The sequence below is a fragment of the Macrotis lagotis genome, chromosome 8 (genome assembly GCF_037893015.1).
Source record: "Macrotis lagotis isolate mMagLag1 chromosome 8, bilby.v1.9.chrom.fasta, whole genome shotgun sequence".
Lineage (NCBI taxonomy): Eukaryota > Metazoa > Chordata > Mammalia > Peramelemorphia > Peramelidae > Macrotis > Macrotis lagotis.
The window spans coordinates 195,430,910-195,447,765 of NC_133665.1; the positions used below are offsets into that span (position 1 = coordinate 195,430,910).

At 45.7% G+C, this 16,856-nt stretch overlaps 1 protein-coding gene across 12 annotated transcripts in view; it reads right to left on the bottom strand.

The window, feature by feature from the left end:
* Window positions 1–1,097: 1,097 nt before the first annotated feature.
* Window positions 1,098–16,856, bottom strand: part of ARPP21 (cAMP regulated phosphoprotein 21) — a 100,240-nt gene continuing 84,481 nt past the window's right edge. For all 12 annotated transcript variants that reach the window (XM_074199323.1, XM_074199320.1, XM_074199318.1 and 9 more), the window contains 2 exons: window positions 4,242–4,393; window positions 1,098–1,867 (listed from right to left, as the gene is read on the bottom strand). In XM_074199323.1, the coding sequence (XP_074055424.1) occupies window positions 1,601–1,867; window positions 4,242–4,393 (419 nt within the window). In that variant the 3' untranslated portion in view covers window positions 1,098–1,600. The remainder of the gene's footprint in view (window positions 1,868–4,241; window positions 4,394–16,856) is intronic.

A 16,856-nucleotide genomic window follows, 5' to 3' on the forward strand; every position in this document is an offset into this window, starting at 1 on the left:
ACACTGCATTAATGTGATTTGTTTAGGCCATCAATTGGATATTTCGTCCCATCTCCAGTCCTCTACAGTTGTTAATCTTTAAAATATTGCTTAACAACACCCTGGTGCTTAGCATCCAATTCCTCATTTTTTGCCAGTCTACCAACTATGACTATGAAAAGAAAATTACACACAACTCAGATGCATATTAATTGACATATTCATCTTTCTTGCATGGGTCTTCAGGACTTCAATTTACAACACCTCATGGACATTTCACTGGTGGTGAATTTTCCCCTCGTAAGTTCTCACACAGCAGCCTCAGACCATAAGCAAAGTTCTTTTGTCTTGGAAGAATGTGCCCGTTCTTCTAGCCCATGAGAGTCCATGATGCCCTCCATGTTCTATTGAGGATTTTCATGTATGGGTCATTTTCAAGGGAATATTGTCCTGGGGTATTTTGTTGTTTTGGACAAGTCATTTATCATCTCTTGGCCCCAATATACTTATCTACAAAATGGATGGTTGGTCTTAAAGGTCCCTTCAATTTCAAATTCAAAGGGAATATATTTAAATGTTTTGATCTTTCAGTTGAGTCAACATTTTTAGAAACCAGAGTTTAGTGAATAGAATTTCTCTATTCTCTGGTTTCCTTCGTTTAGCATGCAAAAAGATGCCAACTTAAGTTAGTAACTTAGTCTCTTGACAAGGAAAAAGCAGAAGTTTTGTGAGGGAAGGAGCTATTTTATTTTCCTTTATCCAACCCCAGAGACTGGTGCATGGTCAGTGGTACTTAAGAAATGCTTGCTTCCTGGTCATCGATTTCCCTTTGAGTCTTCAGCACCTGGCATAATGCCTGGTCACTGAAGGTATTCACCAAATGTTTGCTCAATTGAAATGAATGATAGTGGTCAGCTAATTGGCAACTACTCTCTTCCTAATGCAGAATAAAATGTGAAGAACAGATAACATCACCAGTTGTGAACTGGCCCCCCCCGCCCCCCCCCCCCCCCCGGCCCCCTTGCCTTAAGGATTCCACAAAGAAACAGATTAGGGGAGGCATTCTGAAAGAAAGAGGCCCCCACACCAGTGGTAGAAACCTGACCTTCTTCCACAAGGTCAAATAGTTTTATTTGGGTTAAACACTACAATACAGTATATATCCATAAAAAACTCTATAGTGTATATAAATTATTCCTTCCATTCAGCAACTCTGTTTTTTTCCATTACAGCTTTGGTACAATGTGATTTTATTATATAATTTTCTTAAATACTTTTAGTTTCACAAACTCAACACAAAATACAAAACTAATTCAAATTAGGAATATTACAATCTACACAGTGGTGTTCAGTGGTAGGAAATAATCTTACCTTGATGAAATCATGTCCCTAGCTAAGCTGTGAGGCATTACCTAGGAGACATGACAAAAGTATGCACCATTACCCAGCCAACATTTTGTGATGGTTTCTATTTGTAAGTGAATATCAGCAATGTCCATTCAAGCATCATGAATAGGGGATCTCATGCTCATCCCACCTGGCTCCTCTCCCCATCAGGACCAGGAGGAAGTGGATGGTCTTCAATCAAGGTCTCATCTTCCTGTGACCTTGGCTCCCATGCCTAGTACTTCACTGGCCACCCTGTATTGTGGGTACTGGCACAGTTTGTCCTGCAGCTTGCTGAGATCACTGGGACACTCTGGGAGGGGCAGTGGGGAGTCATGAGCCTCAGGTTGTTCTGGGTGTCTGGAGGTATGACATTGCAATAGACAGGCATGCCGCCAGAGTTGGGAAGAGTTCCCGTTCCTGGACCTGACTGGCTAGGGAGCATGAGGGCTTGCTGGTAGGATTGCTGGGGCAGACCTTGAGAACCCTGAGCCATGGACACCTGGAGAGAAGAGAAACAAAAGTCAGCTCAGCCCAGGAGTACCTCCTCTGGCTCTCCCATCTGACCCATCCTCCTGCCTTCTTGGTCTCTTCCAGTTGAAGGTTAAAGGAAGCAGGACTGGCCCCGGACTTCCTTTTGTCCTGTGGAAGCCTTAGGCGTTGGGCCTTAGTGAGTATTGGAAGGTTGGGGTCTAAAAACATTTTCTCTGAAGAAACTTTTTCAATGACCAACTCATGCAGTCAGTTCTGGGGAGAGAAGGCCCTGGAGCAGGACCCTGAAGCAGTGGCAGACAGGGAAGACTGGAAATCAAAGGCCCTGGCTCTCATACTTCCTATCTGCGATCCTGGTCATATCATTTAAGGCAACCACATACGGTATCTTAAGAACATCTACACAGTGACAATAAAAACACATTTGTTAAACCCTACAAAGCCCAGATCTTAGCCAAAATGGCAACTCTTGGATATCTTTTAGTGTATTTTCACTCCTCAGGAGTAGATTGCAACCCACCCCACCCCCCTTCCTAAACTAGATAAATTCCATGTCTCTCTGACCCCTTGAATCCCTTTCTTCTTCCAAGTCCTTCAAGATTCCTAGGCTATCTGTGCCATACTGGAGTTGAGCATTTCACCACTTGACTGACCATCACCTCTTCTCATCCTTCCAGGTTTTCCCTGACTGATTTTTTTTCAGTTTCTCACCTGCCAGTCATTGACTGCATGCTCGCTAACTGACACCTGGCACAGTCTATCATCCACTGGGTCATCTGTGATTTTAAGTTTTCTCAGATCCTTGTGTTCCATGGCTCTGGAACTTAATGACCCTCAGCCATGTAGCACATCTGAGGGAATCATGATGTAGCAAAATGGTTCAAGGAACAGCAGGTCACATATGGGAGCTGACAGGAAGTGATCCGGGAGCTCAATTCAGGAGCTACCTGGTGGACATCCTGCTAATTATTGATTTCTTCTTCAAGCGACCCTTGCTGTATTTCCTACGTCTATTTTCCTAGACGGATGTCATCTCTTTGAGGCCACAGTATCTCCAATCTGGGGCTTGGTGTTCCTGTGTCTAGCATGCCTCCTCACTTAGAGAAACCACTTAGCAAATGCTTAGTGAATTCAGGTGAATCGGTGCCTTGCTCTGTCGGTCTGCAGCCACTTTGCAGGATTTCTGTATGAATGGGGCCAGTTCAATAGACTTCCCAAACAACCCCACAACCATCTGCCCCAGACGATCCCCAAATTCAATCTATTCAACTTTTGTTGTGTTCAGAAATCCATGTACTAGGGACAGGATGCAACCAACTCCATTGGCTTTTTGTTGGAGGACATCTCTCCATGGGACTGTTCCATCTTTGTGCCTGCTGGTTCCATTTGACTGTGAGCATGGCCCCATTTTACCATCAGAATAGCCACTGGGTGAGGTGAAGACCCTCTCTGTCTACACTTTCTACAATGACCTTCTGGGCTCTATCTGCTACCTCTCTCTTCAGCCTGTCACCTACAGGAACTAAAGGTACCAGATAGGACCTGTGGTCAAGGTTATACCCTTCTTCTGAGAGGCTTTCCCAGGTTAGCTGACTGAGAACTGGACTAAGAGAACCTGTTGGGGCTAGCACAGGGCTCACTGTCAGAGCAAAGGCTTTGTTGCCTTGACCTGCAACAACCCAAACCACAAAAAGATTTTGGGACAAGGTCATTCTCGATTAGGTTTCTTTCTATAGGATGAAAATGTTTGGTTTCCATGTATATTCACACGCACATCACGCACATGTACACAACTCTTCTGCTAATTAGTGACTGTATGGCTCAAATCAAGACTCTTCCAGAGCACATATATTTTAGAGGACACTCTTTGCTTTGCATTAGTACTACCTTCTCAGGGCATTCGAGTCAAGGAAAAGGAGAGGCAGAGTTAAATGACTGAAGCTATTTCTCCAAGTCATTGAAGCCTGCTATTTTAGAATTCCAATGGTGGACTTGGGCTTTCAAAGACGTGTTTTGAAGGATCCTTGCTGGGCTTGAGAAGGGGATCTTTCTCCATATCTCTGCTTCTTTATGGTGACCTTTATCTAGCTCCACTCCTTCAGAGTGGGCTGCAGAGGATAGAACATGGCTAATTATTAGCCCAGCCAGTAGATGATGAACATGAAAGAACTCCATAAACACTAATTAATCCTCACAATGTTCCTTACTGGGAGGAGGAGGAGTCCTTCTTTGAAAGATGGGAGGTAGAGATGGCTGAGTCAGTCCTGAAGAATGGCTGAATTGTAGTCTTGTTTGAGGGAAGGAGGAGGAGGTGGACACTGGCCTGCCCAGGGCATGCCCCCTCATTGAAAAGTGGTGGCTAAGTGGACTATGGCAGGAGGTACCTGATAAGAAGACATGGTTGGATAAGGAACCATCATGCCTTGCACCTGATTCCCTTGTGGGCTGCTGATCAGGTTCTGACTCTGAGGTGGTTGTGACATGCCCACAAGGCCTTGGAAGCCTTGCTGCTGATTTGACAAGACAGGCTGGAAACCTGGGGAAAGAGAAGAAAAAGAGTGTTTGCAAATGGTGTGTGGATGATGCCTAATGGAAGAAAAAGTTCAAGTTACTTTGATCATCAATATCATTTACATCATTTTTTAAGTCCAGGACATGTTATCTGGGGAGAGAGAGAGAGAGAGAGAGAGAGAGAGAGAGAGAGAGAGAGAGAGGAAGAAGAAGAAGAAGAAGAGGAGGAGGAGGAGGAACAAACATACAGAGACAGAAAAAAGACAGAAGCAGATAGAGACCTGGGAAGATGGAGAGAAAGAGAAACAAAGAGACAGAGATAGAGACAGATTGACAGAGATAGAAGTAGAGACAGAGAAAGACAGATGGACAGAGAAATAGAGCTAGAGTCAGATCAAGAGATTAAAAAAGAGAGACAGAGACACAGAGAAAGATGGAGAGAGAGAAAGAAATAAATATAAAGACAGAAACCAATGAAGAGGAGAGACAGACACACATGGAGAGAGAGATAGACAGACACATAGAGACAGAGACATAAAGAAATAGGGAGAGAGTGAGAAAAAAAGAAAGAAACAGAAAGGAAAAGAGAGACAAACTGAGACACAGAGACAGACAGACAGAGATAGAGACAGATCAAAAGATGGAGACGGAGACAAAGAAACAGGAAAAGAGAGACACACACACACACAGAAACAAAGGAAAAGGAGAGTGACAGAGACAGAGACAGACCGACAGATAGACAGAGAAACAGAGCCAGACAGACACAGAGAAAGATGGAAAGAGAAAGAAAAGAGAGAGAAAGAGAGAGAGAGAGAGAGAGAGAGAGAGAGAGAGAGAGAGAGAGAGAGAGAGAGAGACAGAAAGACAGAGAAACAGAGAGAGAGAGCTTGAGCACTGGACAACAGTTTCAGGGTCATAGTTTAGATCCCATCTCTGCTTGCATCACCTGTGTGACTTGGGGAAAGTCCCTTCATCTCCCAAGACCTCAGTATTCCTCTTTTGTCAAAAAAAGAGGATGTTAATCTTGCTGACCCCTAAGGTCCTCTCTCGTTCCTCTGTTCTGGAGTGGCTGCCCCGAAAGTTCTGCAGTGCAGACAATAGCTGCACTTGGATGAGCAACACAGGAGGAAAAATTCAGAAACTGCAGGCAAGACACAGAGAAATCCTCTGCTGCCTTCCTTGCCCTTTGGAGCTCTGTGCTTGCACCCCATCAAAACAAACCCTGGACTTTGAGTATTTTGTGATCCCTGATGTCCAACAGCATCCTCTAGGAATGGCCAGCTCCTACCTCCATAGAAAAAGGACTTTCTCCATGTCTCTTAAGAGATTCTGTTGAAATTGTGGTTCCCAACAAGCTCAGTCATCCAGAGATGTGGTGGCCCTTTCTTACCATTAGCAGACCAATATACACTAAGTTGCCTTTAGAAGAATTCTGAACCAGTCTTTCTTCCAGGGTCTGCTTATTGCCCTATTTCTTCTTCTAGTGCCTTTGCAAACATCCTAGGACCCTGGACTTCCCTTGTCTGTGGACTGGTGTCCTTGTGCTCCTCACTGTTATAAAAGGGAATCTTGTAATGCCTTAAAAAGCCAGAGAGTGGAGGCACTGTCTAAGGCAGGGGTGGTAGTCATTTAGTAAACTGGCTTTTCTTAAGGGTCTATTATGTGTGTGACTCTGTACTAAGAAGCCATGGGTACCCTCCAAGCAGGACCCAGAGAGGAGGAGGGGATGGGGGGCTTGGAGGGTCTTAGGCCAGGTATGGGAGGCCCATGGAGCCCAGGAGAACTAGAAAGGATCAATGGTGCAGTCTCCCTAGGGTCCCCCTCCCCTTCCAGAGTTGCCTCCCCTCTATGATTTGTGAATTTTAATATTCAGTTATGCATCAATTTCACAGTGAGGAGGTTCTCACAGCAAATACACATTTATATGGGGAGCAAAATGCTGGGTAATTTTCAAATGAAAACATCACCGCGAGGAATGCCCCATTTATATTCATGAGTCCTAAGCAATTTTCAATCGCTGCCCCTGAGAAATCTCCACCTGGTATCTTTGAATTGGGCAGCCGGGCTCTCTGATCACAGTTGGCATGGGCCATGATATTTCTTTGGATGGTCTGTGATGGGTGTCTCTTAGGGGCACTGGGAGGAGTTCACTTCAAATGGAAGGAGGCTAAGGGGAAGGAAATGGGCAGGAACACCTCCCTCCTCCTTCCCCAACCCTTCCAGTATGGAAAATCCCTGAACCCACAGGAGCTGGTGGGCTCATAGATTAAATGTGACAAGTCTAGCTGAGGCATGGATTTAATGCTGGTAGGAAGCTGAGAAATCATCAGACCTAATGCCCTCATTTTACTGGTGGATACAAGAGCCCGGAGAGGTTAAGATATAGCTAGGGTCATACAGCTAAGTAACTTAAGCAGGATGTGAACTCAGGTTTTCCTGACTTCAAGCTTTCCAGCTAGTATCACAGAACCTGGCCTCACTTTCTGGCTCTGCCTCAGTCCACAGTGGACTCCACTTTAATTTTGTGGATCTGTAGTACCCAATATACATCTGGCATTCACTTTGGAGGGTTCAGCTAAATAGAGATAGTTAGGCAAAAGAGTATGATGTGATGGCAAGAGCACTGACTTTGAAGTCAAAGGATCTGGGTTCAAATTTCCCACCTTATTCCTTGGACAACCCCAGAGGGGTCACATCCACAGTCAAGGTTTCTGAAGACAAAGGGCAAGTCTGCAATCTGTACCTGTGGATGAAGGAACTCTGCAGCCAAGACAAGCCAGGGAGGCAGCCTCTGACCTGATTGGGTCGTGGAACATGAAATCATGCTCTGGCAATTTCTTTCATACCAATAACTTGACCTGAACTTAATTAATCAGACCTTAGTTGGAAATCAGGTGAATAAGCGAAAGGTGAGTGGAGGGGCTGAGTGACCCAGATGATGCCCAAATTGCTCCTATGATTTTTATCATGATGTTTTCAGTGACATTTGTAAGATGCCCTCAACAAGGACAAAAATGGCATCGAGGTGAGGTACCACACTGATGGTAAAGTCTTTAACTTGAAAAGGCTACAAGCCAAGATGATTATGCACTCAGTGCAGCCTCTGAAGACAAGATGCAACAAAGTATGGATTGATTCTCTACTGTTTGTGCTCATTTTGACCTGACAATTAAAACCAAGAAAGCCCAGGTGCTCCTCCAGCCAGCACCACACCATTCATATGTGGAACCATTGTTTACAGCAAATGGAGATGTTTTGAGTGCTGTGGATGAGTTCACCTACTTTGGCAATATACTTTCTAGGGATGTACACATAGATGATGAGATTGACATATGCATTACCAGATCTAGCTCAGTGTGTTGGGGAGGCTCGGAAGGAAATCTGGGAGAGAAGAGGTATTAGGCTGCTAACACACCTAAAGATCTCCAGAGCCATTGTGCTGAACCTCGCTGGTGTATGCCTATGAAACTGGACAGTCTACCTACGTCATGCCAGGAAATGGAATCACTTCCCTTTGAATTGGCTTGGGAAGATTCTGAACATAAACTGGCAAGATGAGGTACCCGACACTGAGATCCTTTCTCAAGCTGAAATGCCAAGCATTCAAACTCTACCACAGAGAGTGGTCAGCCACAATGTTTAAATGCCCAATGTATACTTGCCAAAAATATTATTTTTTGGAGAACTCACACAAAGCAGGTGCTGACATGGTGGTCAGACGAAGCGATACAAGGACACTCTCAAGGTCTCTGAAGAACTTTGGAATCCATCTGAGACACGAGAGACTTTGCCACAGGATCGCCCAGGATGGCATGCCCTCATCAAAGAAGGTACTATGTTGTATGAACAAAGCAGAATTATGGTAGCTCAAAAGAAATATGAGATGCATCAATTGAGAGACATTTCCACTTCAAATATTGGCTCTGGAGAGAATGCAGGGGACACAGTCTTCTGGGGAGGGGTTAGAATGCAGCCCTTCTTCCTTCCCTATAATAAAGAGTGAGCTATTTAGAACCAGGAGTTCCCAGGAATTCTGGAGAACCTTTGCCTTAGGAGACTGACCTAATCAGGAAGACAGGAGAAAGGTTTCCTGACTGTTGCCAAAAGGGAAACTTTCTGAATCTTTCCCACAGGGGGCAAGTGAGCCTTATAAATCCTGTATGAATGGTCCTGGGGCACATAGCATCTAATGGCATAAGACCTAGAGAATAGCCTAGAATGGATGTCTATGGAGGTTGAGAGACCTTTGTCCTGTCAGACCACCAAGAACCTCAAGTCAAAGTCAAGCCCAGATCTCAAATATGCAGTTGGTATGTATATAAAATGGGTGTGGTATATAGTACGTGTGTGTGTGTGTGTGTGTGTGTGTGTGTGTGTGTGTGTGTGTGTGTGTGATATGTGTGTGGAATGTAGTGGTGTGTATGATGTGGGTGTGGTGTGTGTGTGCTAAGTGAGTGTGATGTGTGTGATGTATAGCGGTATGTATGGTGTGTGAGTATGTGTAGAGAGGTGAGGTCAGTCCTTCTGAAGAGTGCCCCATGGAGATACCCAGAAATTGCATTGATTTCTCAATTTTCTTTTGGAAAAAGAAAGTCTCTCTGCTAGGGTCTGTTTGTCTTCCTTTCCTTCCTCTGCCCCTCTGGACTGTAAAGGGATGAGTCCCTGGGCAGGAAGGGCTCTTCCTGCTGCCTTCAGGGACTCCCTGCTTCTCTCTGATGAATTACTGGGGACCCAGGGATAGATGGTGGGAAGGGAGAGGGACTCTGGGGCCTATGGGTGATCTATCACCTTCCTTCCTCTTTGCTCTCCTGATCATTAGCTTTCCCCCAGCCCTGGGAGTGATTCTCAGAAGCCTCTGGGTTGTGTCAAGAGAACACCCCCAGAAGCAGTCACTTTTTAATGGGGCCCCGAGACAAGGAGCTCCAGGGCCTCTTTACTGCAATTAGACCATTCGGCTCCCGTTAGCTCAGCTACAAAGGAGGCTTTGCAAAATCAGGGCAAACATGAGAGACATGGTTAAGCTACGAACAGAAGGTCCTGTGCCTAGAATTTCAATGAGAGCCTCAGAGGGAAGCTGACTCTGGAGTCGTCTAAATGGAAGAGGCTGTCAAATCACAGAGGTAATTCTGTGAACCTTGGTGGCCTCTCTCCTTGTATTGACAGTCAGAGAGTGCCAGCCACCCAGACGAAACAAGCAACATGAAAGACTCCTTGGGAGCCCTTCCCCATGTTCTTAGTGAGACCACACGGCTATAGGGGAAGAAGGAGCATCCTGGCCTGGGCACACATGGGGCTGGGCATCATTGGAAGAATGGGGGGTGCAACAAGGCCCCAGCCTTCTGTTGAGGACAGAGTCAGGGTGGGGAGTTCCTTCCCCTTGGAGATCAGTTTGGGTTTGGGATAAAAGGTCTTGATAAGCCTGGCTTTGGACCTGGCTCCCTCCAGGTGGGCTTAGCAGCCTTGATGTGCCACAGTCACAGTCTTTACTCTCACCATGGCCAAGAGTCTCCTATGGGTGTACTCCAGGTGCCAGAGCCAACCTATCAGGGAGAGGGAACGTTTCTGTATCCATCTAGACTCATCTCATCTCCTAAAACAATGATATTATGCACAGGAGGCTGTTCTATTTCCTTAAAAACAGGTATTTAGCACTCTAGTATCTGGCACACAGGAAAAGTTGAATATGTGTCTGTTGGTTGGTTGATCCAATATCCAGTGGAATGCCCAAGGTATCTGCCCTTGCCCCACCTTTAATTTTTTTTAATCCAACACTTGGATAAAGATGTAGCTGGCATTCTCATTGAGTTGGCCAATGGCACAAAAGTGATAGGGATTACCAAGACAGTAAAGGATAGTCAGGACCCAAAAGGGTATAGAAAGATGAGAGTAGGAGTCTAATGCCTGGCGGGCTGAATCTAAAAAAAGATCAAATAACATGAAACTCAAGAAGATAAATTTAAAATCTTCTACATGAATCAAATGCCACAAGCACAAGATAAGAAAAGCACGTCTGAAAAAGACAGATTTGGGGGCTTGCATGGAATCCATGACACCTGACGGGCACATGAAAGAACTGGGATGCTTAAGCTGGGGAAGAGAAGACCAGGAGGAGACAATATTACTGCCTTCAGATACTGGGAGGGACCTGTGGTGGGGGAATTAGCCTGATTTATTCTGCTTGGTCCCAGAGGTCAGGGTCAGGAGCAAAGCTTGTGCCTAGTGTCAAGAGGAAGTGCCCCTCCCCAAGTCATCTACCTGTGGGGAAGCAGAGCACCCTGCATTGAGAAGGATGAGTGTCCCCTTCTTGGAAGGCTCCAAGGAGAAACTGGGTGGCTAGGTGTGCAAGAATGGAGAGGGAAGTCTTTCCTCTCATGGAATGGGCGAGAGGCCACTAAGGTCTTACTTTTTCAGATTCTAGGATTGAAATCCTATTCTTTGTGGCCATGAGCCTCACCCTCTGTGTCTCAGTTTCTTCCTTTCTAAGCCTTGATGGGCTCTAATTTCCCTGCCAGGTCTCAGGCTTTGACCCAATTGTTCTTCTCCTAGTCCTATTGAGGAACGTCCAGTTCTATGTCTTTATTCCTTTCACCATCAGAAGAAAAGAAAGCTGCATTCTTATAAGGAAAGGGTCTGACAGATACAGAGAATGATGTTCTCTACTTTGTTCCAGTTCACAAACCACTGGGATTCCACAAGACCATCCAAAACCCACTTTTTGTGGCCAAGATCACCATCTCAGGTGGTGCCTAAGAGGACCAGAGTATAGCGGTCAAATTGGAGCTCAATCTCTTCACCTTTGAAGGGATCCCTTTCCCTGTAACTCTCTCATTACCTGCAGCAAGACCTGGAGAATTCTTCTTTCCCACCTGTCAATATTGTGGCGACTACTAATCCAAAGAGCTTGTTAGAAGCCTCACTCAGGCACTGTCTGTAGAAATGCAGAAAGATTTTGGTGAAGCTCGGAAAGCTTCTGGAGCAGGAGGTTCACAGACATCAATAATCTCCCCTTGACTCTCAGCATGGCAAGGCCCTCTTTGGCCCCCAGAACCTTGGCAGATAGCTGCAGGGGACTGACTCAAGATGAGGAGCAGAGTAGGCCTGCTCGGACATACTTCAGTGTTCATCGACTGCCAATTAATTAGCAGAGCTTCCAGTGGGTCACCAAGTCTGACTTTGGCAGAATTGGGCACTTGTTGAATAGAAATATTGGCTTCCAAGAGATGAAACAAGATGGGAGCTCTCCTAATGAAAATAGGCCTGAGGGGAGGGAGTACAGCTCCCAGTACATTGCTGACAACATTCCTTAAGGCTGTGTAGACAGCTTTAATGCAGGGAGCAGAAACTGGCCACAGCTGGCTTCATCTGGTTTTCCCTTAAAGCTCAAATAAAGTTAAGTCTACCTTTTTTTGAATTATGCAACAATGGAAAAACTACTCTTTTTTTCCATCATAAAGAAAAATAGCAGGGATTACCTTTTGTCTATTGCACTATGTCTCAGAGGAAGAAGGGGCCCCTTAGTTGCTTTAGAGTTAGAGTGATCTTATTAAGGATGAAAAGAGGGGCATTGGATCATGAAGGATCTTAGATTGATTAAAATGTCTCCCCTGGGAAGTCGGCACCCTGACTCTGGAGGAATGGGGCGGAGGATTGCTGCCGGCCTGTCAGGAATTCTCCTCTGGGGACACAGCTTTTTCACAGAGGTCTTGCTCAACTCCTGTTGTGGTCTGTGGAGTTCAGACAGCAATGGTGGGGCATCTTCTGTGGACTGTCCCACAGGTCTCCAAAGTTGCAAACTACTAAGGAAGACTTGTGCTCTGTGGGGAGCACCCCCATACTAGCCTGCAAAACAGATAATTAGCAACACCTTCCTCAAAGGCTTGATTTAAGGACCAAATGAGATGGGATATGTGGAATGTCAGCCATATTGCTGCTCTCATTTGAGCACAAACTCACTTTACTCTTACAAGTCAGTGATGCTTAAACACATTTGTCTCTCCATTTGTACTGAGGCTGTCTTCCTGCCAGGAAGGCCCTTCCTCATCTGCCCCTTTTGCCTGCTTAAGGCCAGCTTCCTGCCAGACCTGGCTTAGTCCAGGTTCTGCTTCCTGCCCTGTCCCCTTGGAACAGGCTCCCTTCTGCCTAGTTAGCATGGCTGAGCTATGTCCCCCTGGCAGCCCCCTTGCCCAGCATGGTGGTCCCTGCACAAGTAGAGATACTACAACAGGCTTGGGAAGGATGCTCATCTGATTGTTCAACCCTGCTGTCTTCTGGACTCTAGTCACTGTTGTATGGGAGGTTGGTTACTCCAAGGAAAATGACATTCTCAAAGCTCCAAAAAAGGCAAAGGGAACAACCACCAGAGAAGATGGCAGGAATATGGGCAGGAGAGTCTCTTGTCTCCTCATCATCTTTCTAGCCAAAGAAGCATCTTCTCCTGGAAAACCAAAGGAACAAAATGCTCCTGCCTGACTCCACCTCCTGGGAACAGTGGGAAGAGAGAGGAAGCCACCTGGGCCACAACATGCTGCCCTTTGATGGATGGGAGTGGCATATAGGTGGTTCAGAGAGGAGGTCACACAGCTCGAGAGGGTCAGAGATGAAGAGAAAGCTCAGTGCCAAGACCCAGTCTCTCCTGGGCCTGTCCAACCCCTCTTTAGTCATCATTGCTCAGGAGACAAGTGCTCCAAATGAGAGCAACTCACTGCAATACAATAGATAACAAGGGCAGGAAATAATTATTAATTAACCCGCATTGATTAAGCCAGGCTCTGTGGTAAACTCTGGCAATATGGAGGAAGGCAAAACCAGCGGATGTCCTCCAGGAACTCCCGGTCTAATTAGGGACCCAGAACTTATGAATCACAGCCCACAAGATAAAAATAGAACAGCTCTAGGTAGTCTTAGAGGAGGAGGCGATGGTCAAGAGACATGAGCAGTGGACACACTTGATCAATTGAGAAAACGAATGCCTGGATCTTCCACTTCAACCTCATCAAAACAATAAATTGGACACCAGTAGGCCTAGGGAGGAGTCAGCGTCTAAGGCACTAATGGTAGAGTCACACCCGAATTTGCGCTTTCTGGAGGATAATGGTACTCTTTGAGCCAATGCCATCATTGTGAATATATGCAAAAACAATAGCCTCATTTATTCCTGGGGCTGCTAAGGGCTGTGATCATGCCTACAGCACTGGACCTGGAGTTAGGAAGACTAATCTTCTGGAGTTCAAATTTGGCCTCAGACACTCGCTAGCTGCTTGACCCTAGGCAAGTCACTTCACCATTTGCCTCAGTTTCCTCATCTATAAAATAAGCTGGAGAAGGAAATGGCAAGCTACTCCTGTATCTTTGCCTAGAAAACTCCCCAAAAAGAATCAGGAAGAGTAGACACACAACTGAAATAACTGAACAACATTTGTTATTCCCCAACCTTGGAAACCGCTAACACATCCAAGTTAGGGAATGACTAGATCTGCTGTGGTGCCTCAGTGTACTCAAATGCTCCAGTGGGACGAACCCTCCTCAGCATGAGAAGGAACTGCACCGTTTGCCAACTGATCTGATGCTACTGATCGGAACCACAGGATCTAATCTAAATTATAATAACAATGGAGCTCTTGGGGGACAGGATCTGAGGACATGCTTAGGACAAAAGAGTAGGAAAGAAGATGACTCAGTGAGACCAGGATGAATGAACAAAAGGGAAGTGAATGGAACAAAGGGGCTAAATGATCACTTGTTCTCAGTCAACCATTGGTCCAGTCATCTGGTTAAGTGTAGACCCTTATTTATACAAGCTTAGGTAAAATCAGGTAACCACACCTGTTTACTGATGTCTCAAGTTACACTTTCCCCACAGGTTACCTTAGAATTAACTCTGAACAGACCTTGCCTTCATGCCATGTTCCCAAGCTGCTGCCACTCGCACATCTTGCCCTAAATGACTTCTTCCTTCTCTTGGATTCATTACCTGCAAGGTCACTGCTCATTAGTCTGATCTTGATTTGGAGGTTAGTTTGCTGTCCAATATGCCAGAGCACCTCTGCTGGAATTTTGTCCCTAAAATACTCTTGGATTTCAAAACTGTAAGCTCCTCTGCTTCTTGGCCATGGGGACTTGAAGAACAGGAGTCAGCCCCCCTCCCCCTGTCTGCCAAGTACTCTAAGGGCCGAGGCAATGCATCCACAGCCTGCCTTTGTCACGGCCTCTCCTGGCTATCCCAGGGAATGGGACTTGCCCCTCAGGACCCAGCTCAGGATGGAAGGCTGAACAGGCAGTATCCCAGCCCTCTACTACCAATCAGGTAGTGTCAGCATACTCAGAATAGTCGAGCAGAGACTGTGTAAGGAGAGCTTTCGTTACTAACTTCACAGACCCACATGCAGTCAAATCTTTAGAGACCCAAATTTTAATTAAGGAAGGTTGGCCTTTCCACGAATGGCAGGTGAGGGTGGATAAGATGCTTATACGGCACAATTACCGGAGCTGCCTCCCAGGGGGCCTGCCATTATGAAGGAGAATGTGAGAGGGCATAGCCAGATGAGGCAGAGCAGCTCACAGAGAAATGAAGCCCCCTCCCTGCACTGTAGCTCTCACAGTCTTGGGGGTGACAAGGACACCTTGTCAGCATCAAAGTCAAAATGGTAGAGAACAATGATGCTCTCAGTGGTGGCAAGGGGCCATGTGTCCCTGGGGGTTGTCTCTGTGTGAGGGGGCAGCTCTCTGTTCAGGGCCCATCTCCCTCCCAATCTTGATCTGGACAGAAGGCCTTCCAAGTAGCATCTTCACTAATGGCTCCACAGGAAGCATCGTTCTACACTGGGGAAGAGGCCTTAGAGGGTGATATTGGGGAAAGGATGAAGGAGGAATGGCAGATTCTCATTTTAAGGAACTTTTCTTTTCCTGTCATTTCAATAAAAATAAGACAAAGAGAAAGGAACTACCAGTTCCTGGCAGAGCCACCACAGACTTAGACACTGTGTGTGGGAGCCATGACAGGATGTCCTTGTTGGTGGGTCACACACTGATTCCCCCAGAGCTTGGTCTGATGGAAACCCCCGAATCTAGATCAAGGCTGGGTAGCTGGGTGCTGGCATTCCAGACCAGTACACAGCATAGCTGCTCTCTAGAAGGTGCCATCTATTAAAAGGCAGAAAGAAGAGATAGGAGGAAGTGATGAATTTCTATTACTATTATTAGGACTTTTATATTTCTGGTATTATTTCTATGACAGGTATTATTCTTACTAGTACTATTCCTCTTACTAGCAGTAATAAGCATTAATAGAGGACTTTAAGGTTTGCAAAACACTTACAAATATTCCCTTGGTGGATTTTCACAACAGCTCTGGGAGCAGATGCTTCTATTATCTCTATTTTACAGATGAGGAAATTGAGACAGGCAGAGGTGAAGTGACTGATGCTGGACACATATGGGAATGTCCCCATGGACTTTAAGTCCACCCTAGCAGTACAGCCCCATGTGAAAGGACAGGAAGAGGGCAATGGCTGCTAGCCAAGGAACCTGAAACCCTCCTGTGAGAGAATGCCTAGCTAGAAGCAGGAACAGGAGCCTTGGTTATCTCCATCTTCCTGTGGGTTACCTCTTTACCTGTTTCAGCTCAATGGACTCTAGAGTCAATGGCTTACTCGGTCTGACCTCTCTGGGTCCAAGATAATCCCATCTAGGTGGTACCATGATCAGCTCAAAGGGCTGCTTTCCAAACAGAAATCTTATTCTGTTCCTGAACAATGGGAGCCCAGTGACCTCACCAGTGACCACCCCCCTTTGCTAACTCCCAATCCACACACAGTTTTTTCCTGTTTCCCGTCACGCTCTGTGTGTTCTAGGACAACTTAATTAGTAATTACCTTTTCTCATTTGTGATATGAATGACTCCCTAAGCTCTATCAGGCAATGGGCTTTAGAGTCTCTAGAGTCTCTGATGATTTATGTGACAAATGTCCACAGTGAGAAATGTCACAATACCTTATCAAAACAGGTTTTAAATAGGGCCACAATTAAGACTTCTCTTTCAGGTTATCATAGGAAGAGCTTTTTTTTCCATCTGGGTTTTAATCTTGTTTCAGTGACTACTTATCATTGGCGAATCCCTTCCTTCCTCTCTTGGGTCCTCATTTTCCTCACCTGTCAAAGAGAAGCTTGAACTACAGGGCAAAGTATGGGGTGGAGAGGCTACACTTAGTAGAGGACAGTCAAATGAAAATGATTAGAATTTTTATCAAGGAAATTAAAAATTTTAAAAACGATACCAATTTGAAAACAGAGTTTTGACCTGAAGCTACGGAACAAATGTCAAAATGCCAAAGTTCACAAAATCGCACTTGGGACCAGAGCAAGTTACTCTCTGAAGCCCAGAGTGTTTTCTGGCTTTTAAGCTCGGCAGAGGCTCATCTAGGAGGAAGTTTCTCCAGATGCTCAACCTCTCCTAGTGGTCTGAGGAGATTCAGGGAACTCAGAAATAGAAT